The sequence below is a fragment of the Pristiophorus japonicus genome, chromosome 19, assembly GCF_044704955.1.
Source record: "Pristiophorus japonicus isolate sPriJap1 chromosome 19, sPriJap1.hap1, whole genome shotgun sequence".
Lineage (NCBI taxonomy): Eukaryota > Metazoa > Chordata > Chondrichthyes > Pristiophoridae > Pristiophorus > Pristiophorus japonicus.
The window spans coordinates 75894351-75917904 of record NC_091995.1 but is presented as its reverse complement, the minus strand read 5'-3'; the positions used below and the strand labels follow the sequence as shown (position 1 = coordinate 75917904).

At 48.8% G+C, this 23554-nt stretch overlaps 1 protein-coding gene across 3 annotated transcripts in view; it reads left to right on the top strand.

Moving 5' to 3' along the window:
• l3mbtl2 (L3MBTL histone methyl-lysine binding protein 2) overlaps window positions 1–23554 on the top strand; it is a 125580-nt gene that overhangs the window by 10524 nt on the left and 91502 nt on the right. For all 3 annotated transcript variants that reach the window (XR_011587868.1, XM_070861644.1, XM_070861643.1), the window contains exons 3-8: window positions 2854–2987; window positions 7993–8116; window positions 13181–13260; window positions 16924–17041; window positions 18830–18964; window positions 21549–21637. Coding sequence is in view for 2 of the 3 variants with exons in the window: in XM_070861644.1 (XP_070717745.1) it covers window positions 2854–2987; window positions 7993–8116; window positions 13181–13260; window positions 16924–17041; window positions 18830–18964; window positions 21549–21637 (680 nt within the window). In the remaining variant the exon portion in view is untranslated. The remainder of the gene's footprint in view (window positions 1–2853; window positions 2988–7992; window positions 8117–13180; window positions 13261–16923; window positions 17042–18829; window positions 18965–21548; window positions 21638–23554) is intronic.

Below are 23554 nucleotides of genomic sequence, written 5' to 3'. Positions count from 1 at the left end.
TTCCTCTCATACTCTATTCTCCCCCTCTTAATTAAACCCTTTGTCCTCCTCTGCTGAATTCTAAATTTCTCCCAGTCCTCAGGTTTGCTGCTTTTTTTGGTCAATTTATATGCCTCTTCCTTGGATTTAACACTATCCTTAATTTCCCTTGTTCGCCACGGTTGAGCCACCTTCCCTCTTTTATTTTTACTCCAGACAGGGATGTAGAATTGCTGAAGTTCATCCATGTGATCTTTAAATGTTTGCCATTGTCTATCCACCCTTTAAGTATCTTTTGCCAGTCTATTCTAGCCAATTCACGCCTCAAACCATCGAAGTTACCTTTCCTTAAGTTCAAGACCCTAGTTTCTAAATTAACTGTGTCACTCTCCACCTTAATAAAGAATTCTATCGTGTTGTGGTCATTCTTCCCCAAGAGGCCTCGCACAACAAGATTGCAAATTGGTCCTTTCTCATTACACATCACCCAGTTTAGGATGGCCAGCTCCCTAGTTGGTTCCTCGACATATTGGTCTAGAAAACCATCCCTAATATCCTCCTCCACCGCATTGCTACCAGTTTGGTTAGCGCAATCAATAGATTAAAGTCACCCATGATAACTGCTGTATCTTTATTGCATGCATCCCTAATTTCTTGTTTGATGCTGTCCCCAAGCTTACTACTACTGTTTGGTGGTCTGTACACAACTCCCACTAGCGTTTTCTGCCCCTTGGTATTATGTAGCTCCACCCATACCGGTTCCACATCATCCAAGCTAATGTCCTTTCTTCTTCTTGCATTAATTTCCTCTTTAACCAGCAATGCCACCCTGCCTCCTTTTCCTTTCTGTCTATCCTTCCTAAATGCTGAATACCTCTGGATGCTGAGTCCCCAGCCTTGATCACCCTGGAGCCATGTCTCCGTGATACTAATTACATCATACCCGTTAACTGCTATCTGCGCAGTTAATTCGTCCACCTTATTCCGAATACTCCTCGCATTGAGGCACAGAGCCTTCAGGCTTGTCTTTTTAACACACTTTGCCCCTTTAGAATTTTGCTGTATTGTGGCCCTTTTTTGATTTTTGCCTTGGGCTTCTCTGCCCTCCACTTTGCAATGTCAACCGTGGCTCAGTGGGTCGCACTCTCGTCTGAGTCATAAGGTTGTGACTTCAAGTCCCACTCCGGAGACTTGAGCACATAAATCTAGGGAGTGCCGTCTTTCAGATGAGACATTAAACCGAGGCCCCGTCTGCCCCCTCGGGTGGAAGTAAAAGATCCCATAGCACTATTTTGAAGAAGAGCGGGGGAGTTCTCCCTGGTGTCCTGAGGCCAATATTTATCCCTCGATCACCATCACTAATATAAGTTATCTAGTCGTTATCACATGGCTGTTTGTGGGATCTTGCTGTGCGCAAATTGGCTGCTGTGTTTCCTTCACGTGACTACACTGCCAAAGTGCTTGTGAATGGCGGCAGATTAGGAAGAGGGGAGGTGCAACGAGACCTGGGTGTCATGGTACATCAGTCATTGAAAGTTGGCATGCAGGTACAGCAGGCGGTGAAGAAGGTGAATGGTATGTTGGCTTCATAGCAAGAGGATTTGAGTATAGGAGCAGGGAGGTCTTACTGCAGTTGTACAGGGCCTTGGTGAGGTCTTACCTGGAATATTGTGTTCAGTTTTGGTCTCCTAATCTGAAGAAGGATGTTCTTACTATTGCGGGAGTGCAGCGAAGGTTCACCAGACTGATTTCAGGGATGGCAGGACTGACATATGAGGAGAGATGGAGCGACTGGGACTGTATTCACTGGAGTTTAGAAGGATGAGAGGGGATCTCATAGAAACATATAAAATTCTGACGGGACTGGACAGTTTAGATGCAGGAAGAATGTTCCCGATGTTGGGGAAGTTCAGAACCAGGGGACACAGTCTAAGGATAAGGGGTAAGCCATTTTGGACTGAGATGAGGAGAACCTTCTTCACTCAGTGAGTTGTTAACCTGTGGAATTCCTTGTCGCAGTGTGTTGTTGAGGCCAGTTCATTGGATATGTTCAAGAGGGAATTAGATATGGCCCTTACGGCTAACGGGATCAAGGGGTATGGAGAGAAAGCAGGTACTGAGGTTGAATGATCAACCATGATCTTATTGAATGGTGGTGCAGGCTCGAAGGACCGAATGGCCTACTCCTGCACCTATTTTCTATGTTATGTCTTGAGTAAAGAGTCAGACTAGATGCTGCAAGCTCAAAGTAAGTGTGACTGTAGTCCTTTATTCCAGATGTCAGAGTGCCTGTCCAGCCTGTGAGACCTCCTTATATACAGGTGCTCCCAAGAGATTGTGGGATCCCTTGGGACTCCAGGGGGTAAGCTCTCTGGTGGTTAGACATGGCATTTACAGGATTACAGTCATAACAACTTCATTGGCTGTAAAGGGATTTGGTGGTCGCGAAAGGCGCTATAGAAATGCAAGTCTTTTTAGCACTAATCCCGAACCCTAATCACTAACCCCAGCTCCCCAAATCACACTGCATCAATAGGGTGCAGGGACAACTGCGGTGTCAGTAGTCACTGTGTCGTCATCGACAATGTGGGTCATACGTGTTGTCAATAGTCACCACATTTCTGGAAATATTGCGGGCAATATAGTGTTGGCAGATTCACGGACATTGAGAACATCAAGACAGCTGGCATATTCCAAGGTGCCCTGCACAGAGCTCTCCAACACACTTTCCCTTCTATGCACTTCCAGCATTTTCTGTTTTCATCCAAGATTTTCATCTTTATTTTTAAGTTCTGTTGTTTAAAATTGCATGGATCCTAACTTTCATTTATCCTTGTGCCTTTTTAATTTTTACAACAATGTGTTCTCTCTAAGCTACCTGTGAGATGTGTGGGATCAGGGGAGCTCGTGATACCTTCTTCTCCAAGACTAAAAGATTCTGCAGCGTCTCCTGTTCGCGAAGCTACTCCTCCAACTCGAAGAAAGCCAGCATCTTGGCTAGGTTGCAGGTTAGTTTTACGTGGTTGTGTTACTGGGCTAATAACCCAGGGGCCTGGACTAATGATCCAGGGACCCGAGTTTAACCCCCACCATGGCAGCTGGGGAATTTAAATTCATTTCATTAAAAAGTCTTGAAATAAAAAAGCTAGCATCAGTAATGGTGACCTTGAAACTACCGGATTGTCGTAAAAACCCAACTGGTTCATTAATGGCCTTTAGGGAAGGAAATCTGCTGCCCTTACTCGGTCTGGCCTAGAGGTGACTCCAGACTCACAGCAATGTGGTTGACTCTTAACTGCCCTCTGAAATGGTCTAGCGAGAGACTCGGTTGGCAAAAAGGCAGCTCACCACCACCTTCTCGAGGGGCAGTTATGGATGGGCAATAAATGCCAACCTTGCCAGCGATGCCTACATCCCCTGAATGAATTAAAGTATCTGTAAGTGGCCTGTCGCAGTGTGATATCCTGAAAATTCTCCACTTCCCATGCATCGTGTGATTTGTTGTCTTAGTGCTACAGTTTTGCTTAAAAAAAAATGTCGGAGCAAGGGGGAAAATGTCTGGAGGGAGGGAGCTCTGGGGAAAATGTCTGGGAGGGAATGGGATCTGGGGAAAATGTCTGGGAGAGAGGGCGCTCTGGGGAAAATGCCGGGATGGGAACGGGCTCTGGGGAAAATGCCGGGATGGGAACGGGCTCTGGGGAAAATGTCGGGATGGGAGCGGGTTCATGTTTCTGGTTGCGGGAGTTCACAGTACACTTCTGTGCAGCTTCCAGTCATTGGCAGCAGTCACTCCATTTAAAAAAAAAATTGTAGCGACGGAACAGGAGTCACAGTTAGTCCGGGCATGCCTGCAGGGTCAGGGTACAGCTTCAGGCTGATTGGATGGAGAACAGGGCGGGGTGGAGGGGGTGGGGGGGGAATAGAAGGGAGATATCAATTCAGTAAAGCCCTGTCTGAGGTTTTCGGCCCTTTGCTGAAACAAATCACTTCCCCAGTTACCACACCACCTGACATTAGGCAACAGGAGGATCTCCTTTAGAAGCAAGAGTACTGTACACAGCTCTGGTCTCCATATTACAAAAAGGATATGGAGCACTAGAAAAGGTGTCAAGATTGACGAGGATGTTACCAGAACTGAGAGGGTCGAACTCTTAGGAAAGACTGCACAGGCTGGGGCTCTTTTCTCTAGAGAGAAGGCTGAGGGGGTGACCTGATTGTGGTATTTTAAATTATGAAATCGTCTGATAGTGTAAATGTAGAGAATGCTTCTGCTTGTGGGGGAGACCAGGACTAGGGACCAAACAGCCCCTCGAGCCTGCTCCGCCATTCAATAAGATCATGGCTGATCTGATCATGGACTCAGCTCCACTTCCCCGCCTGCTCCCGATAACATAGAAACATAGAAAATTGGTGCAGGAATAGGCCTTTCGGCCCTTTGAGCGTGCACCACCATTCAATATCATCATGGCTGATCATTCACTTCAATACCCCACCCCTGCCTTCTCTCCATACCCCTTGATCAATTCAGCCGTAGGGGTCATATCTAACTCCCTTTTGAATATATCCAACGAATTGGACTCCACAACTTTCTGTGGCAGAGAATTCCACAGGTTCACAACTCTCTGAGTGAAGAAGTTTCTCCTCATCTTGGTCCTAAATGGCTTACCCCTTATCCTTAGACTGTGTCCCCTGGTTCTGGTCTTCCCCAACATTGGGAACATTCTTCCTGCATCTAACCTGTCCAGTCCTGTCAGAATTTTATATGTTTCGATGAGATCTCCTCTCATTCTTCTAAATTCCAGTGAGTATAAGCCTAGCCGATCCAGTCTTTCCCCATATGTCAGTCCTGCCATCCCTGGAATCAGTCTGGTGAACCTTCGCTGCACTCCCTCAATAGCAAGCACGTCCCTCCTCAGATTAGGAGACCAAAACTGCACACAATACTCAAGGTGTGGTCTCACCAAGGCCCTGTACAACTGTAGTAACACCTCCCTGCCCCTGTACTCAAATCCCCTCGCTATGAAGGCCAACATGCCATTGGCTTCTTCACCGCCTGCTGTACCTGCATGCCTACTTTCAATGACTGATGTACCATGACACCCAGGTCTCGTTGCACCTCCCCTTTTACTAATCTGTCACCATTCAGATAATAATCTGCCTTCCTGTTTTTGTCACCAAAGTGGATAACCTCACACTTATCCACATTATACTGCATCTGCCATGCATTTGTCCATTCACCTGACCTGTCCAAGTCACCCTGCAGCCTTTTCGCATCCTCCTCACAGCTCACACTGCCACCCAGCTTAGTGTCATCTGCAAACTTGGAAATATTATATTGAATTCCTTCATCTAAATCATGAATGTATATTGTAAATAGCTGGGGTCCCAGCACTGAACTCTGCGGCACCCCACTAGTCACTGCCTGCCATTCTGAAAAGGACCCGTTTATTCCCACTCTTTGCTTCCTGGCTGCCAACCAGTTCTCTATCCACTTCAATATATTACCCCCAATGCCATGTGCCTTAATTTTGCACACCAATCTCTTGTGTGGGGCCTTGTCAAAAGCCTTTTGAAAGTCCAAATACACCACATCCACTGGTTCTCCCTTATCCACTCTACTAGTTACATCCTCAAAAACCCTTGACTTCCCTATAGTTCAAGAGTCTGTCTATCTCCACCTTAAATATATTCAATGACCCAGTTTCCACAGCTTGCCGGGGTAGAGAATTTCAAAGATTCATGACCCTCTGAGAGAAGAAATTCCTCCTCATCTCCGTTTATAGCAGGACTTCTCTGCTTTTATACTCCATCCCCCTTGCAATATAGGCCAACATTCCATTTGCCTTCCTACCACAGGAGTAGTTAAGACAAATAGTACAGATACATTTAAGGGAAAGCTAGAGGAACACATGAGGGAGAAAGGGGGATGGAGTATAAAAGTATGGAAGTTCTGCTACAACTGTACAGGACGTTGGTGAGGCCACACCTGAAGTACTGCGTACAGTTTTGGTCTCCGTACTTAAGGAAGGATATACTTGCATTGGAGGCAGTTCAGAGAAGGTTCACGAGGTTGATTCCTGAGATGAAGGGGTTGTCTTATGAAGAAAGGTTGGGCCTGTACTCATTGGAGTTTAGAAGAATGAGGTGATCTTATTGAAACATATAAGATTCTGAGGGGGCTTAATAGGGTAGATGCAAAGAGGATATATCCCCTCTTGGGGGTATCTAGGCCTAGTGGGCATAGTTTCAGAATAAGGGGTTCACCCATTTAAAACGGAGAAGAGGAGGAATTTCTTCTCTGAGGGTCATGAATCTTTGGAATTCTCTCCTTCAGAGCAGTGGAGGCTGGGTCATTGAATATATTTGAGGTGGAGATAGACAGATTTTTGAACGATAAGGGAATCAGGGGTTATGGGGAAGTGGAGTTGAGGCCAAGATCAGATCAGTCATGATATTGAAAGGCGGAGCAGGCTCGATGGGCCAAATGGTCTACTCCTGCTCCTATTTCTTGTATTCTTATAAAGGAATAGAAGGATATGTTGAAGGGGTGAGATGAGGAGAGGTGGGAGGAGGCTGGTGTGGACCATAAACACAGCACGGACCAGTTGGGCCGAATGACCTGTGTGTAATACAGGTGCAGTGTCTAAAATCTGAAACCCTCGGGACTGTGGCCATTCCCGACTCCGGACTTTTCTGGGCTTTCGATTTGTTTTCTGACGTCACAAATCCGGAAACACCCAAGCCGAGGTTCGGATATTTCTGAATTTTGGAACGCCAGAAAGCCAGGGTGGGGAGGATTCCCGCCGAGGTGGTGTTCGGGCTGGGCCGGCGAGGAGGCCCCGAGGTTGCGGCGGCGAGGCCCGAGGTCAGCAGGGTCGTCGGGTCCGGATTCCGGAACATTTTCCGGATTCCGAAAGACCCTGCCACCGATCGGCGTGGATTCCGGAACTCTGAATTCTCGACGCTGCACCTGTACGGTTTTATAACGGTAGGCACATTCCGTCACGTTACGTACAAGGCATTGTACTGGTGCAAAAGTTGAGCTCTGTTTAATTGGCCTGTCCGTCGAAGTTCACAAAGTCAGATGGTGTATAGGCACAGCCTTGGGTTACATACGAGCAGTGACGGACAGATAAAGACCCTCTGGTCCATTGAGCCTGTCCCACACAATTACAATACCTTGTGTATCGCAACATATACACTCCACCCTGCCTGAAACCATGTGATCTCCTGGGAGAGAGGGAAAAACCAGATTTTAAAAAAAAACCCAGGCCAATTTGGGGGGGATAACAATCTGGGAAATTCCTCTCTGACTCATCTGGGCGATCGAAACTAGTCCAGGAGATCCGTCTGACCCCGAATTCCCCGCAGTACCTACCCTTCTGTACGAGGTGATTACCGCCCCAGTCAGAAACGGGTCCAGCTCTCGCTTGGAGGAATTCAGCGAATCAGCGTCCACCACTGGAGACGGCAGCTTGTTCGAGATTTTTGAACTACAAGGGGAGTCGAGGGTTATGGGGAACGGGCTGGGAAGTGGAGTTGAGGCCAGGATCCAATCAGCCGTGATCTTATGGAATGGCGGAGCAGGCTCGAGGGGCCGAATGGCCGACTCCAGCTCCTATTTCTTACCTTCTTGTGTTGGTGAGAAGGATTTTCAGGTTTCTCGGTGCCTGTACATTTTTGGCTCCAGATCAGAAGAAATTACCCAGTGTCGTTCTCTTTTTTTTTAATCCTTTTTGATACTTTAAAGTATGAAAGATTTGTGTTCGATGCCAGACAAGTCTGCACTTATCCTGACTTCATGTGCAGAGATAGAATTTCAAGCAGGGAATTACTGCACAGCGATCAGTAGTGTGTGTTTGTGTGTGTGTGTGTTTATTTCTCTCACCACAGGTTTCTAAAACAAAAAATCCCTAAAACATCAGCTCCTCCTTCATCCCGCAGAAGAAGTATTTTGTTTAATTGCAGGTTACGTTTTCATGTCAAGATTAAAGTCTGTCTGTTGTTCCACAGGGAAAACCGCCCACAAAGAAAGCAAAGGTGTTGAACAAGGCTTCTTGGGCTGCGAAACTGGGGGCCTTTCTGCAGTATCCGTCCAGTGGACAGGGCACAGGGAATGCTCAGAAGGCCAATACTCGTAAGACTCACCGGTACCTCGTTACAGATCAGCAAACTGTGGATTAGTTGCTCTCTTTTAACCGTGGCATAATTAAGACCGCCTCTTTCCACCGCTGTAACATCGCCCGTCTCCACCCCTGCCTCAGCTCATCCGCTGCTGAAACCTTCATCCGTGCCTTTGTTACCGCTAGACTTGACTACTCCAACGCACTCCTAGCTGGCCTCCCACGTTCTACCCTACGTAAACTAGAGGTGATTCAAAACTCAGCTGCCCGTGTCCTAACTCGCACCAAGTCCCGTTCACCCATCACCCCCTGTGCTCGCTGACCTACATTGGCTTCCGGTTAAATAACTCCTCGATTTCAAAATTCTCATCCTTGTTTACAAATCCCTCCATGGCCTCGCCCCCTCCCTATCTCTGTAACCTCCTCCTGAGATGTCAACACTCCTCTAATTCTGCCCTCTTGAGCATCCCTGATTATAATCACTCCACCATCGATGGCCGTGCCTTCAGCTGCCTGGGCCCCAAGCTCTGGAACTCCCTCCCTAAACCTCTCCGCCTCTCTACCTCTCCCCTTTTTAAGACGCTCCTTAAAACCTACCTCTTTGACCAAGCTTTTGGTCATCTGCCGTAATTTCTTCTTGTGCGGCTGGGTGTCAAATTGATTTGTTTTGTCTTAAAACACTCCTGTGAAGTGCCTTGGGGCGTTTGACTACGTTAAAGGCGCTATATAAATGCAAGTTGTTTTAAAGGAGTCTTGGATTGTTATTGACCCTTTTTTCCACTGCCCTCGTCTACCCACGCCTGGGCAGGCTTCCAAGATTACGGGCAAATATTTGACACCCGACCAATTGGCCATTCTGTAGCCATGAGCCCTGACTGGGACGTGTCAGGAGGTGGTTCAACCATGGGAGGAATCACAGCTGTGGGTGGTCCTATCCACACTGGGCATGCAAAAGCGCACTTTCTAATTGTCATTGACTATCAATTAGAAATGAGAACTTTGGACGACTTTTAAAGAAAGAAAGACTTGCGTTTATATAGCACCTTTCCCGACCGCCGGATGTCTCAAAGCGCTTTACAGCCAATGAAGTACTTTTGGAGTGTAGTCACTGTTGTAATGTAGGAATTACGGCAGCTAATTTGCGCACAGCAAGCTCCCGCAGAGAGCAATATGGTAATGACCAGATAATCTGCTATGCTGATTGGCCGCGACACTGGGGCGAACTCCCCTGCTCCGCTTCGAAACAGTGCCATGGGAGCTTTCACATCCACCCGAGAGAGCAGACGGGGCCTCGGTTTAACGCCTCATCCGAAAGACGGCACCTGCGACAGTGCAGCACTCCCTCAGCACTGCACTGGAGTGTCAGCCTGGATTATGGGAGTGGGACTTGAACCCACAACCTTTTGACTCCGAGGCGAGTTTGCTACCCACTGAGCCCCGGCCCGCCCACCCTGACTGAGGCCCAGGACACTGGGGCGGCCAGTTGTACTGCCCCCAGTGTTGGCCAACTCATTCTGGGTTACTATAAGGACACTTCATTAGGAACCTGGGGACTGGGCCAGCAGTCAAACCTGACCACCTGGTTTTCATGGCTCTCTGGAGTTCTGACTTCCACCTTTCTTTATCAGGCTGCGAGAGCAAGGGACTAAGACATCTGTGGCTGCTCAGTATATTCCAGAATGTGATCGATAGATTTCTGGGCACGAAGGGAATCAAGGGATTGGGCGGGAAAGTGTAGTTAATGTAGAAGATCAGCCGTGCTCGTATTGAATGGCGGAGCAGGGCACCTACTGCTGCTCCTAATTCTTATAGGAACAGGAGGAGGCCATTCAGCCTCTCGAGCCCGTTCCGCCATTCAATGAGATCATGGCTGATTTGCGACCTAACTCCATATCCCCGCCTTTGTCCCATATCCCTTAATATCTTTGGTTAACAAAAATCTGTTACTCTCAGATTTAAAATTAACAATTGATCTAGCAACAATTGCCGTTTGCAGAAGAGAGTTCCAAACTTCCCCCACCCTTTGTGTGTAGAAGTGTTTCCTAATCTCACTCCTGAAAGGTCTGGCTCTAATGTTTAGACTACGCCCCCAGTCCTAGACTCCCCAACCAGCAGAAATAGTTTCTCTCTATCTACTCTATCAGTTCACTTTCATATCTTGAAAACTTCGATTAGATCCACCCCATAACCTTCTAAATTCTCGGGAATGCACCCTAGTTTATATAATCTCTCCTCGTATCTTAACCTTTGAAGCCCGGGTATCATTCTGGTAAACCTACACTACACTCCCTCCAAGGCCAATAGATCCTCCCTAAGGTTTGGTGCCCAGAACTGCTCACAGTGCTCCAGGTGTGGGCCAACCAGGGTTCTGTACAGATGCAGCATAACTTCTACCCCCTTGTATTCTAGTCTTTCACATATAAAGGACAACATTCCATTAGCCTTTTCGATGAGTTTCTGTACCTGTCCGTGACATTTTAATGATCCGTGTACCTGGACCACCCAAGTCTCTTTGGACCTCCACTTTTCAATATTTAGAAAGTACCCTGTTCTATCCATTTTAGGTCCAAAGTGGATGACCTCATATTTACTTACAGTGCAATCCATTTGCCACGGTTTTGCCCATTCACTTAATCTGCCGATATCCCTTTGTAATTTTATGCTTTCATCGACACTGCCTACAATGCCGCCTATCTGTGTATCATCGACAAATTTGGATATGTGGCTCTCTATCCCATCATCTAAGTCATTAATAAATACAGTGAATAGTTGAGGCCCCAACACCGATCCCTGTGGGACACCACTAGTCATCATCATCATAGGCCGTCCCTCGAACGAAGATGACTTGCTTCCACATGGGTTCACAGATGTTTCAATGAAGGACCCGATGTTCCAGTCCTGAACTCTAATTGAAGGGGTGGACGATGCCACCACACGGGCTTGACAGAGCTAGGTCTTTGTCCAGTGGCAAGGGTTGAACCAAGACGACTCGAGGCCTGCTCTGCTGCACCCTAGTGCGCGCACATATCGCAGTGTGGGCTGGGCCCGTGCTGCCCCTGGGCCCTCCGCTCTTCTGGGCCCCGTACCCTCATTCGCCGCTCCTCCGCCCCAAGCATTCGCCGCACCTCCGCCACGATCCCTCACCGCTCCTCTGCCACAAAAACCCTCCGCCACGATCTCACGCGGCACCTCTGTCACGATCTGTAATCTGATGGCAGCAGTCTCTGCTTGCATGACAGCACACAGAACACCACTAGTACCTGCCCGTTGTCCCTCCTCTCTGGGGCTAGAAATGAGGTTTTTGGTCCGAGGCCGATACCGCTGCGAGTTGGGCCAAGGGAGGGCGGAAAAACACCCGAAAATAAATTGGAAAAAATTCACAAAACAGTCACAAGACACTTATCCAGCGAATCGCTGCAAAAGAATTCAAAAAATAAAAACTTGAACTTAACTTTTTTGCAGGTCTCCATACCTACCGCTGTTCCAACGCAGGTTTTTCCCGGGCGTTTTTTTTTTTGGTCCTAACTACGGGTGCACTGAGCCAAATTTTTGACGGAAGTGCTACTTCGAGTCTTGCACGCCAGTGGTCCGCTCCCCAGCGCTACTTAAAAACGCAAGACTTCGCCGAATTTCCCGGTTCACCGTTTATCGGCAAAAAAACGGGCACAAGGTTGGCAAATTTTTAGCCCTCCGTCTCCTGCCGCTCTGTTAATTTCCTAACCAGGTCACTCATTTGCCCTCAATTCCGTCAGCTGCTGCTTTAGTTAACAGTCTCTTATAGCGGAATTTATTAAATACCTTCTGGAAGTCCGTATGAATAACATCCGTAGACACTTCCCGTACACTGCTTTAGTCACCTCTTTTATAAAAAAAAAAAAAATTCACTCAAGTTTGTCAGGCATGTCCTATCTTTCACAAATCCACGCTGACTCTGATCAGCTGAAACTTTTCGAGATGTTCAGTCATCCGATCCTTAATTACAGATCTAGTAGTTTCCTGACAACACATGTTAGGCTAACTGGTCTATAATTCCCTGATTGTATAATTCATTGGCTGTAAAGCGCTTTGAGACATCCGGTGGTCGTGAACGGCGCTATATAAATACAAGACTTTCTTTCGTGGTTTTCCCATCTCGCCAGCCATTCTTAAATAGCGGAATGACGTGCGCAATTTTCCAATCTCAAATGGCGGTTCCTGAATCGAGAGAACTTTGGAAGATTATGCTGACAATCTCAGCGGGTCAGGCAGCATCTGTGGAGAGAGAAACGGAGTTAACGTTTCAGGTCAGCGACCCTTCGTCAGAACTCTGTCTCTCTCCACAGATGCTGCCTAACCCGCTGAGATTTCCAGCATTCTCTGTTTTTCTTTCAGATTTCAGCATCCGTTTTGGAAGATTATAGTTGGGGCCTCTGCAATGTGATCATGTCCTTCCTTTAAAAACCCTGGGATGGCAACCATCTGGTCCTGGGGACTTGTCACTTTTTAGTGCCATTATTTTCTTCATTGCTATTATTTTGCTGACGTTAATTTTGAGTCGCTCTCCCTCATTCGATATCGGTTTCCTTAGGGTTTCCGGCATGCGATCCTTTTCCTTTACGGTAAAGTGGTGTTCGTCTAACCTGCTCTGCTGCTGTTTGAAGTGGCCACCAGGAGGTGCACAAGAGCAGCTTGGAGACATGTTGTCTCCGAACTTGCCTCAAACCCCCCCCCCGCCCGCCCCCCCCCTCCCATGTCTTCCCTAAGCAGAATTGCCTTCACCATTTTTCGGCAAAATATCGGCAAAAAAAAACGGGCACAAGGTTGGCAAATTTTTAGCCCTCTGTCTCCTGCCGCTCCGCTAATTTCCTAACCAGGTCACTCATTTGCCCTCAATTCCGTCGGCTGCTACTTTAGTTAACAGTCTCTTATGGCGGAATTTATTGAATACCTTCTGGAAGTCCGTATAAATAACACTCCTCTGTCCACTGCTTGAGTCACCTCTTTTAAAATGGCCATACCTTGGAGTTTGAACCTGCATTGAACTGTCCTTTTTTTTTAATCCAACTTTCCCAAATTACTGTCCGTTTGTTTCCTTCCAGCTTATAACCAAGGGTTTGAGTGGGGAAAGTATGTCGACGAGCACAACTGCAAAGCTGCCTCTGTCAGCTGCTTCAAACATGTGAGTAATATGGACTCCACATCGAGTTCAACAATTTCAGACCATAACCTCTGCCTCTATTTTATTCCCTTTCCTCCCTTTTTTTTCTCTTTTTTTTTTAAACCCTCCACCGATCTTATATATTTTTCTCTCCTTTTCCCACGGCAACTGGTAATGATTCCGCCCTTAACACCCTATCGAGACTCATCTTTTGTTTCCTAACTTGTGCCATTACCATCGCCTGTTAGCCCATCTTCCCTTGTGTCTCTCTAATCTCTCCTGCCTTCCACCCTATCACAGACCTTCCCTTTTGTTCTTTCCTCCTCTCCCCCTTTCAGCACCCCCTCAAGAATCTGTTACATCTCGAACTTTTTGCCAGTTCTGACGAAAGGTCATCGACCCAAAACGTTAACGCTGTTTCTCTCTCCACAGACTCTCTGCTGCCTGACCCAGCGGTTTCTGTTTGTATTCCAGATTCCAGCATCCGCAGCATTTTGCTTTTGTTTTGAGTAATACGAGACACATTTTGTGTTACTGTTGCGTTTTGTTTTCCCACACCCCATTTCTCTCTCTCTCTCTCTCTCTCTCTCTCTCTCTCTCTCTCTCTCTCTCTCTCTCTCTCTCTCTCTCACCCCTGGCCACCATTCCTAGCCAAGGGGTTAGCCACTTCCCAGGCTTGTGTCCATTGCTTTGAAAGGGTATTCTGGGGTGAAGGGAGAGGAGAGGAGTCAGTGACTCCCCTCGCTACTGGAGAGGAAGTACTTTGCTGGGCAACTCGCCACAGCGTGGCTGAGATCAGTAACTCTCCAAGCTCCAGGTTAGGACCTGTCTATCTGAAACTCATGGCACTGTGTGTTAGTAGCTGGACATACTGTGTCTCTGACCTATGCCCGATTAGTTTAATGAAATTCTAGAGTCAGCTGTGGCTCAGTGGGCAGCACTCTCGCCTCTGAGTCAGAAGGTTGTGGGTTCAAGTCCCACTCCAGAGTCTTGAGCACAAAACTCTAGGCTGACACTCCCAGTGCAGTGCTGAGGGAGTGCTGCACTGTCGGAGGTGCCATCTTTTGGATGAGACGTTAAAAATCGAGGTCCCGTCTGCTCTCTCAGGTGGACGTAAAAGATCCCACGGCACTATTTCGAAGATGATCAGGGGAGTTAACCCTGGTGTCCTGGACAATATTGATCCCTCAGTCCACATCACTAAAACAGATTATCTGGTCATTGTCACATTGCTGTTTGTGGGAGCTTGCTGTGCACAAATTGGCCGCCATTTTTCCTGCATTACAACAGCGACTACACTCCATAAAAGGTACTTCATCGGCTGTAAAGCGATTTGGGACATCTTGGTGGTCGTGAGAGGCACTATATAAATGCAAGTCTGTCTTTCCTTCCTTGGGCTGGATCCTGATGTGCAATAGCCTGAATGAGTTACGTGGAAGGGAATAATTATCATTATTGTGCTAAACACCTCTGTCAGTGAGTGTATAATTTAAAAAGGTGAGTCACTGCACATAGTCCACCAGTGGGTTCATGCAGTTGACTTAACGGGTGATAGCCTGTTCTGGGAGTAGATAATCTGCTTTGCCTGCAATATATTTTCAACAAAATTTGAGACTTAAAATAATATATGTCGTTTTCATGGGCTGAAGTGGAGGAATAAAATCGTACCCAAACAGTGCCACACTCCCATCCCCTATACAAAATAACGTTTGCAAATCAGTTGGGGCTCATGATGCCGTCTCCCCTACATCAAGGAGGCCAAATGCAGACTGGGTGACCGCTTTACATAAGAAATAGGAGCAGGCCATTCGGCCCCTCGAGCCTGCTCCGCCATTTAATAAGATCATGGCTGATCTGACCCTGGCCTCAACTCCACTTCCCTGCCCGCTCCTCATAACCCTTCACTCCCTGATCATTCAAAAATCTGTCTATCACCACCTTAAATATATTCAATGAGCCAGCCTCCACAGCCCTCTGGGGCAGAGAATTCCACAGATTCACCACCCTCCGAGAAGAAATTCCTCCTCATCTCCGTTTAAAATGGGCGGTCCCCTTATTCTGAAACTGTGCCCCCTAGTTCTAGATTTCCCCATGAGGGGAAACATCCTCTCTGCATCTACCCTGCCAAGCCCCCCTCAGAATCTTGTACGTTTCAATAAGCTCATCTCTCATTCTTCTAGAGAGTGTAGGCCCAAACCTGCTCAACCTTTCTTTGTGAGACAAACCCCTTCATCTCCGGAATCAACCCAGAGAACCTTTCCGAATGGCCTCCAATGCAAGTATATCCTTCCTTAAATGCTTTACTGAACACCTCTGTTCAGTCTGCGAGCATGACCCTGAGTTTCCGGCCACCTGTCATTTATTAAAATTCTCCAGACCCCTCCCACTCTGACCTCTCCGTCCTCGGTCTCCTGCACTGTTTCAACGCAAGCTTGAGGAACAGCACCTTATCTTTCTGTTAGGCGCCTTACAGCCTTCTGCATTCAACATAGAGTTCAACAATCTCAGAACAATAACCTCTGCCCCTATTTTTTTCTCTCTGACATGGCAACTGTTGACGAGTCTGCCATTCCCATTTACACCTCATCTAGACTCATCTTGTGTTTCTTAACGTGTCCCATTACCATCTCCTTTTGTCATTTAATCTCTGCTGCCTCCCACCCTATCACAGACCTTCCCCTTTGTTCTTCCTCCCCTCCCCCCATTCCCTGCCCCTACACTGGCTTAAAACCTCTTACACCTCTAACTTTTTCCCGTTCTGACGAGGGGTCATCGACCTGAAACGTTAACTCTGCTTCTCTCTCTCTCTCTCTCTCTCTCTCTCTCTCTCTCTCTCTCTCTCTCTCTCCACAGATGCTGCCTGACCTGCTGAGTATTTCCAGCATTTTCTGTTATTTTATATTATATAAATGCGAGATCTTTTTATTTTTATTTATATAACACCTTTGATGTCTCCAAATATTTTCTAGCCAATTAATTACTTTTGAAGAGCAGTTGCTGTTCTGTATTGACCAATCAGCATAGCCGAGTTCCTCAAATGGTCATTTTAAGAGTAGAAATGAGAGAATCGTCGAATGATACGGCACAGAAGGAGGCCATTCAGCCCATCAATCCTGTGCTGGCTTTGAAACACGATCCAATTAGTCCCACTCCCCCACTCTTTTGCCATAGCCCAGTAAATTTTCCCTTTTCGGATAGTTATCCAATTCCCTTTTCAAAGTTACTATTGAATCTGCTCTCCCCACGCTTTCAGGCAGCACGTGCCCGATCATTTGTCGCTCTCTTTCACGATCTGTCTATCGGCCACCTGACTGCATTTGTTTCACTTCATCTCTCCCACTTTCTGTCTCTTTCAATCTCTGTCTCTCTATCCCTCCCCCTCTCTCTCCGTCTCTGTCTCTTTATCGACACGCTCGCGTTCTCTCTCTCTCTCTCTCTCTCTCTCTCTCACTCTCCTTGTCCCTGTCATGTGACAGAGGGAACCTATCTGTTTTTCTCTCTGTTACATTCCCTCTCTCTCTCTCTTTCTCTCACTCTCACTCTCTCTCCACGTCGCCCCCCCCCTCCTCCTTCCCAGCCGCCCCCCTCACCCTCTTCTTCCCCCTCACTCACTCCTTAAAAAATGCTTAGAGCTGGAGACTAATATGTAATAATGTAATACGTAGCCTGGTGTTCCCCATATAGGCTCCACTCTTTGACCAGTGGGATGATGTTACGGAAGGGATGAAGGTGGAGTTATTGAACCATAACTGTAATCTTCCTAACAAAGTCTACTGGATTGCATATGTCATCAAATTAGCAGGTAGGTCCCGCCGGCTTCATCCCAGAACAGTTAACGGAGGAGTCACGCGGTGTGATGGATACAGCACCCTGGACCCCCAGCCTCGGTGCAGAGTCTCACTGACCTCGCCATGTGTTGGGTCTGCTTCTTGGCTTTGTGCTTTGGTTGAGGTCTCCCTGTCGGTAGGGCCAGCGGAGCGAGCCCTTGGCTCTGGGCCGGAAGGTGCAGGGTTTGAGCCACTCTCCCGACAGTCTCGGCAGGTGGAGTCGGAGCTCCTGCTCTGAATTCTGGGATCCAGTAGGATCCTCGCATCCGGTGGGTGTGGGTAGCCCCCCCCCCTCATCGTATGGGTTGAGGGAGCTCGTAAACCGCTCCCGCCGTACATACCTGGCCCCCCCCCATCGACTGGTGTGGCGTAGAGATGGTTACGGGGCATGGAATAGTATTCACGTGGTAGCCTGGCAAACAGTTCTTCTTAGGCAGTCCCTCGGAGTCGAGGATGACTTGTTTCCACACTAATAAGTTCTCAGGTGACTTGAGTCCAATGCGGGACCTACAGTCTCTGTCACGGGGGGGTGCAGACGGTGGTTGGAGGGACGGGGGGTGGGTTGGGTGCTTGATTTGTCGTGCTCTCCTTCCGCCGATGGAGTTTGGCTTCCTCGTGCTCCCGGCAAAGAGACTCGAGGTGTTCGATGATTCCCCTCCACTTTAAGCGGTCTTGGCCCAGGGGTTCCCAGGTGTCGGTGAGGATGTTGCATTTTTTTCCCAAGGTGGCTTTGAGGGTGTCCTTGAAGCGTTTTCTCTGCCCACCTGGGGCTCGCTCGCCGTGACAGAGATCGGAGTGTGGCCCGCCCACAGGAGCTGGTCGAGCGTGGTCAGTGCTTCGATGCCGGGGACGTTGGCCTGAGAGAGAACGCTGACATTGGTGTGCCTATCCTGCCAATGAATTTGCAGGATTTTGCGGAGGCAGTGATGGTGGTACTTCTCCAGTGCTTTGAGGTGCCTGCTGTACAATAGTCCATGTGTCAGACTGTTAATCAGCCTGTGACTACTTCACAAGGTTCTGTGGGGGCCGGGGGGTGGGAGGGGAGGGGTGGTGGGCAGGGAGGGAGGGAGGGAGGTGGGCAGGGAGGGAGGGGGGGTGGTGGGCAGGGGGGTGGGGTGGTGGGCAGGGTGGGGGGGGCGCAGGACAGGGGGTGGGGTGGGGAGGCAGGGCAGGGAGGGTGGTGTAGCGGGGGGGGGGGAGGGGGGGAGAGGAGAAGAGTGAGAAGATACAATATGATGATGATGATCCATTGGTTATTACTGACCCCAGCAGTGACCTGCAGACGAGTGCTTTCTGTCTGGATTGTGCTGTCGGGAGGCAGGGCTTGGGTTTGCACACACAATGCTTCTGATCTTTGGTGCAGAGTGTCGAACAGACTGAGGTCTTTCACAGTAATCTAGGCTGACACTCCCCGTGCAGGGCTGAGGGAGCGCCGCACTGTCGGAGGTGCCGTCTTCCGGGTGAGACGTTAAACCCAGGCCCCGTCCGCGCTCTCAGGTGGATGTAAAAGATCCCACGGCACTATTTCGAAGAAAAACAGGGGAGTTCCCCCCGGTGTCCTGGGGCCAATATTTATCCCTCAATCAACATCACAACAAAATAGATTGGGGTGGGACTTGAACTCACGACCTTCTGACTCCGAGGTGAGTGTGCTGCCCACTGAGCTAACAGCAGGGAGAGCAGCGGGTTAAGGCGTAATTATAGTTGCTTTTTATTTTAAGTATTTAAAACAAATGTTTTGTCCTTTTTGTCTCCCGCTCCAGGTTACAAGGCGCTGCTGAGGTACGAAGGGTTTGAAAATAATTCACAACAGGATTTTTGGTATAATTTGGGAACTGTAGATATCCATCCGATTGGCTGGTGTGCAACCATTGGTAAACCTCTCGTGCCGCCACAGGGTAAGTCGCCTTGAGTGCCACCCGCAATTCATTGTTAGTGTGGTATAATATCACGGCATTAAATGGTAGGACACTGAAGTGTAGAGCAACAAAGGGACCTTGGAGTGCATGTCCACAGATCTCTGAAGGTAGCAGACCAGGTAGATAAGGTGGTTAAGAAGGCATATGGGATACTTTCCTTTATTAGCCAAGGCATAGAATACAAGAGCAAGGAGGTTATACTTGAACTGTATAAAACACTAGCTAGGCCACAGCTGGAGTACTGTGTGCAGTTCTGGTCACCGCATTACAGGAAAGATGTGATTGCACTAGAAGACAGTACAGAGGAGATTTACGAGGATGATGCCTGGACTGGAGAATTGTAACTATGAGGAAAGATTGGACAGGCTGGGGTTGTTTTCTTTGGAACAGGGGAGGCTGAGGGGAGACCTTATTGAGGTGTGTAAAATTATGAGGGGAGTGGATAGGAAGGACCAATTTCTCTTAGCCGAGGGGTCAACAAGTGGGCATAGATTTAAAGTAATAGATTGGAAGTTTAGAGGGGATTTGAGGGGAAATGTTTTCACCCAGAGGGTGGTGGGGGTCTGGAACTCACTGCCTGACAGGGTGATAGAGGCAGAAACCCTCACCACATTTAAGAAGCACTTGGATATGCACTTGAAACAGAGACATAGAAACATAGAAAATAGGTACAGGAGCAGGCCATTCAATATGATCATGGCTGATCATGCAACTTCAGTACCCCATTCCCGCCTTCTCTCCATACCCCTTGATCCCTTTAGCCGTAAGGGCCACATCTAACTCCCTCTTGAATATATCCAACAAACTGGACTCAACAACTTTCTTTGGTAGAGAATTCCACAGGTCACCACTCTCTGGGTGAAAAAGTTTCTTGGAGGGATGAGTTGGACGGAAGGAGATTGGCAACGTTAGCCCCCCCTGGGCAAGCTGGGCAGCAAGGTCGGTTGGAGAGTAGGATGGGGCAGTTGTGGTTCTGCTTGTGAGGAGACCGCGACGAGTGCCACGGTGGGGTCTTCGGAGAATACCAAGAGAGGCACGTAGGAATGCTGCAGGCTTGTCTAAAAGCCTGGGACAGCGGCAGGAGAGTAGGAAGGTTGAAGAGTGATGAAGGGTTGGGGTAGGGATTTGGGAGGACAGAATATCCCGGAGAGGAGAGATGAAAGGCAGCATGACGACAGGGGAGACTCAGGGAGGGATAGAGACAGAAAAAGCGGGAGAAGGAAGTGGAAGGACTACGGACCAAGAGCTGGAAAGTGGGATTAGGCTGGATAGCTCTTGGTCGGCCAGCGTGGACACGATAGGCCGAATGGCCTCCTTCCACGCTGTAAATGTCTATGATTCTATAGCTCCCTGTGCTGTTGGAGTGAGGGGTAAAAATATGTCCATTGACCTTGCTGCTCTCGTGCATCTCAAGTGGTCAGCTGAAGGCCAGAATTGGAGGCAACGTTGAGGAAGATCACTTTGTTTGCCCCTTCACTGGGTGGAGGGGAGGGGGGCAAAGAGGGCTGGGGTGGGGAGGGGCTGTAGGGGAAGGAGGAGGGTGCTGAGGGGAGAGGAATGAGGGAGGGGCTGAGGTGGTGGTGTGGGGGGGGGGAGGGGGCTGGGGGGGGCGGTGTGGGGTGGAGGGGGCTGATGGGGGGGGGGGGGAGGGGGCAGGAGGGGTGGGGGTGAAGCTGGGGGGGAAGGGCAGGGTGCTGGGGGAGGGGGGGGGGCTGGGGTGGAGGGGCGGGAAGGGGCTGGGGGAGGGGTTGGTGTGGTGGTGAGGGGGGCTGGGTTGGTGGGGGGAAGGGTTGGTTTGGTTATGGGTGGGGGGGGAGGGGTTGGCAGCTGTGGGTGAGCCCTCATTGCAAAGTCTGCATCGCCCCTCTCTTTTGTGAAAACAGAGGCAAAATATTCATAATCATACCCACATCTTCTGCCTCCACACACAGATTTCCTTTGTGGTCTCTAATGGGTCCCACTCTTTTGTTATCCTCTTGCCCATAATGTATTTATAAAACATCTTTGGGTTTTCCCTGATTTACTTGCCAACACTCTTTCATGCTCCCTCTTTGCTTTCCTGAACTCGTTGAGACTATATCAGAAAAAGCAAGGGACCCAATACTAAACCCTGCGGAACCCTACTAGAAACATCCTTCCAGTCACACAAACACCCATCAACCATTGCCCTTTGCTTCCTGCCTCTGAGCCAATTTTGGGTCGAACTTGCCACTTTGCCCTGGATCCCCTGGGCTTTTACTCTCGTGACCAGTCTGCCATGTGCTTTGCTAAAATCCATATCGACTACATCTACCCTCATCGACCTTCCTTGTGACTTATCCACTACTTAAGCCCCTTAATACCTCCTCTCTCTCTCTGTTTATTAAAGGTGCAATATAAAAGCAAGTTGTTGTTCTCCTTGCAGTCACTGCTACAACTTCTGATCGTGCAGTGGCAAATTTATTAGTATGTTGTTCCATCGATCAGTCTCCATCACAGGCAGACTAATAGACGGCTTAATGTTGTGTTTGGGACTTGATGGGAAAGTATCCATTTGTGTTAATTCATGCCGCTCTCTGTGCAGGGGTGCAAAGCAAGATCAGTGACTGGCGAGCCTACCTGTTAAAGAAGCTGATTGGATCCCGGACCCTGCCAGTCGACTTCCATTATAAGGTATGGGAACCAATCAGCAGCCGAGCCCAGGGTACGTCTTGCGGAGACTTGAGCACATAATACTCTCTGACACTCCCAGTGCAGTGCTGAGGGAGCGCCGTTTTTCGGATGAGACGTTAAACCGAGGCCCCGTCGGCTCTCTCAGGTGGGCGTAAAAAGATCCCGCGGGACTACTTCGAAGAAGAGCTGGGGAGTTCTCCCCGGTGTCCTGGCCAATATTTATCCCTCAATCAACATCACTAAAACGGATTATCTGGTCATTATCACACTGCTGTTTGTGGGAGCTTGCTGTGTTTCCTACATTACAACAGTGACTAGACTTCCAAAAGTACTTCATTGGCTGTGAAGTGCTTTGGTGCGTCCGGTGGTCGTGAAAGGCGCTAGATAAATGCAAGTCTTCGTTATGGCACAGAGTTTTTACCAACCAGGAATGTCCCACAGCTCGGTTTCCCCCTCGCCTGTGCTGGGTTAGCTGATCTTAGCAATGCAGTGAACCTGGGCGAGGGAGAGGGAAAGATCAGCGAGGGTTCCTGCTTCTCGTCGCTAGCTGAGGAGCTCTTCGAGAGATTGATTCCAATGGAACCTCACCAGGTGACCATTCTTTGTGTGTGAGCCTGGGAATTGAGTGAATTGACTGAGGGGCGATGGGTTCATCATACCCCAGCCCAACCCTGCCCTCTCTCAACCTCCGTGCATTTCCCAGCAGGGCTCGCCTGACAGTGTTCAATAACTGGAACCCTGTCTGATATTTTCCATCCCTAACTCGAGGCCTATTGAGGCAGCCTAACGGCCATCCTGGCTACAATCAGTTAACTCCGCCCAGTGCAGCAACAGAACCTAGAGCCCTCTGGACCTGTTAACGGGGAACAGTTTGAGCATTGGGGTCTTAAAGATTTGAATCATTGAGTTTGCCTATCTCTGTAACCTCCTCCAGCCCCCCCCCCCCCCCCGCCCCCCGAGATGTCTGCACTTCTCCAATTCTGCCCTCTTGAGCATCCCTGATTATAATCGCTCAACCATTGGTGGCCGTGTCTTCTGTGCCTAGGCCCCAAGCTCTGGAACTCCCTCCCTAAACCTCGCCACCTCTTTCCTCCTCCAAGATGCTCTTTGACCAACCCCCTGCCCTGATTTCTCCTTATCCGGCTCGGTGTCAAATCTTTTGTCTCATAACACTCCTGTGAAGCGCCTTGGGACGTTAAAGGCGCTATGTAAGTACACGTTGTTGTTGTATCTGTAGCTCGTTGTATTGAGTGAGTGAGGGCAGGGGCAGCTTCTTACGGACTCGGAGGTCAATATTTATACCATCTGTGCGAGACACAGACCCGCCTGCTTCTTTACTCAAGTGTCGGTTATGAAAGGGAATCATAGCTTTTTTCCCCCTCAGTAAACTCTCAATCTGTGCCTTTGTCCCTCTGTTTTTTTTGTTAAAACCATTACCCCTCCCCCAACCGCGACACGTTCCTCACTTTCAAACTCCCGAGGTGGCTCCCAACTCCAGTGAGAAACTCCATATTTGGATAATCCCGGGATCAGCATGGGCCCAGGTGAAGGGAGTTAAACGTAAAAAATAGGAGCAGGAGTAGGCCACTTGGCCCCTCGAGCCTGCTCCGCCATTCAATAAGATCATGGCCGATCTGATCACGGACTCAGTTCCACTTCCCTGCCCGCTCCCCATAACCCCTGACTCCCTTATCGTTCAAAAATCTGTCTATCTCCACCTTAAATATATTCAATGACCCGGCTTCCACAGCTCTCTGGGGCAGAGAATTTCACAGATTTACAACCCTCTGAGAGAAGAAATTTCTCCTCATCAGTTTTAAATGGGCGGCCCCTTATTCTAAGACTATGCCCCCCCCCCTAGTTTTAGTTTCCCCTATGAGTGGAAATATCCTCTTTACATCCACCTTGTCGACCCCC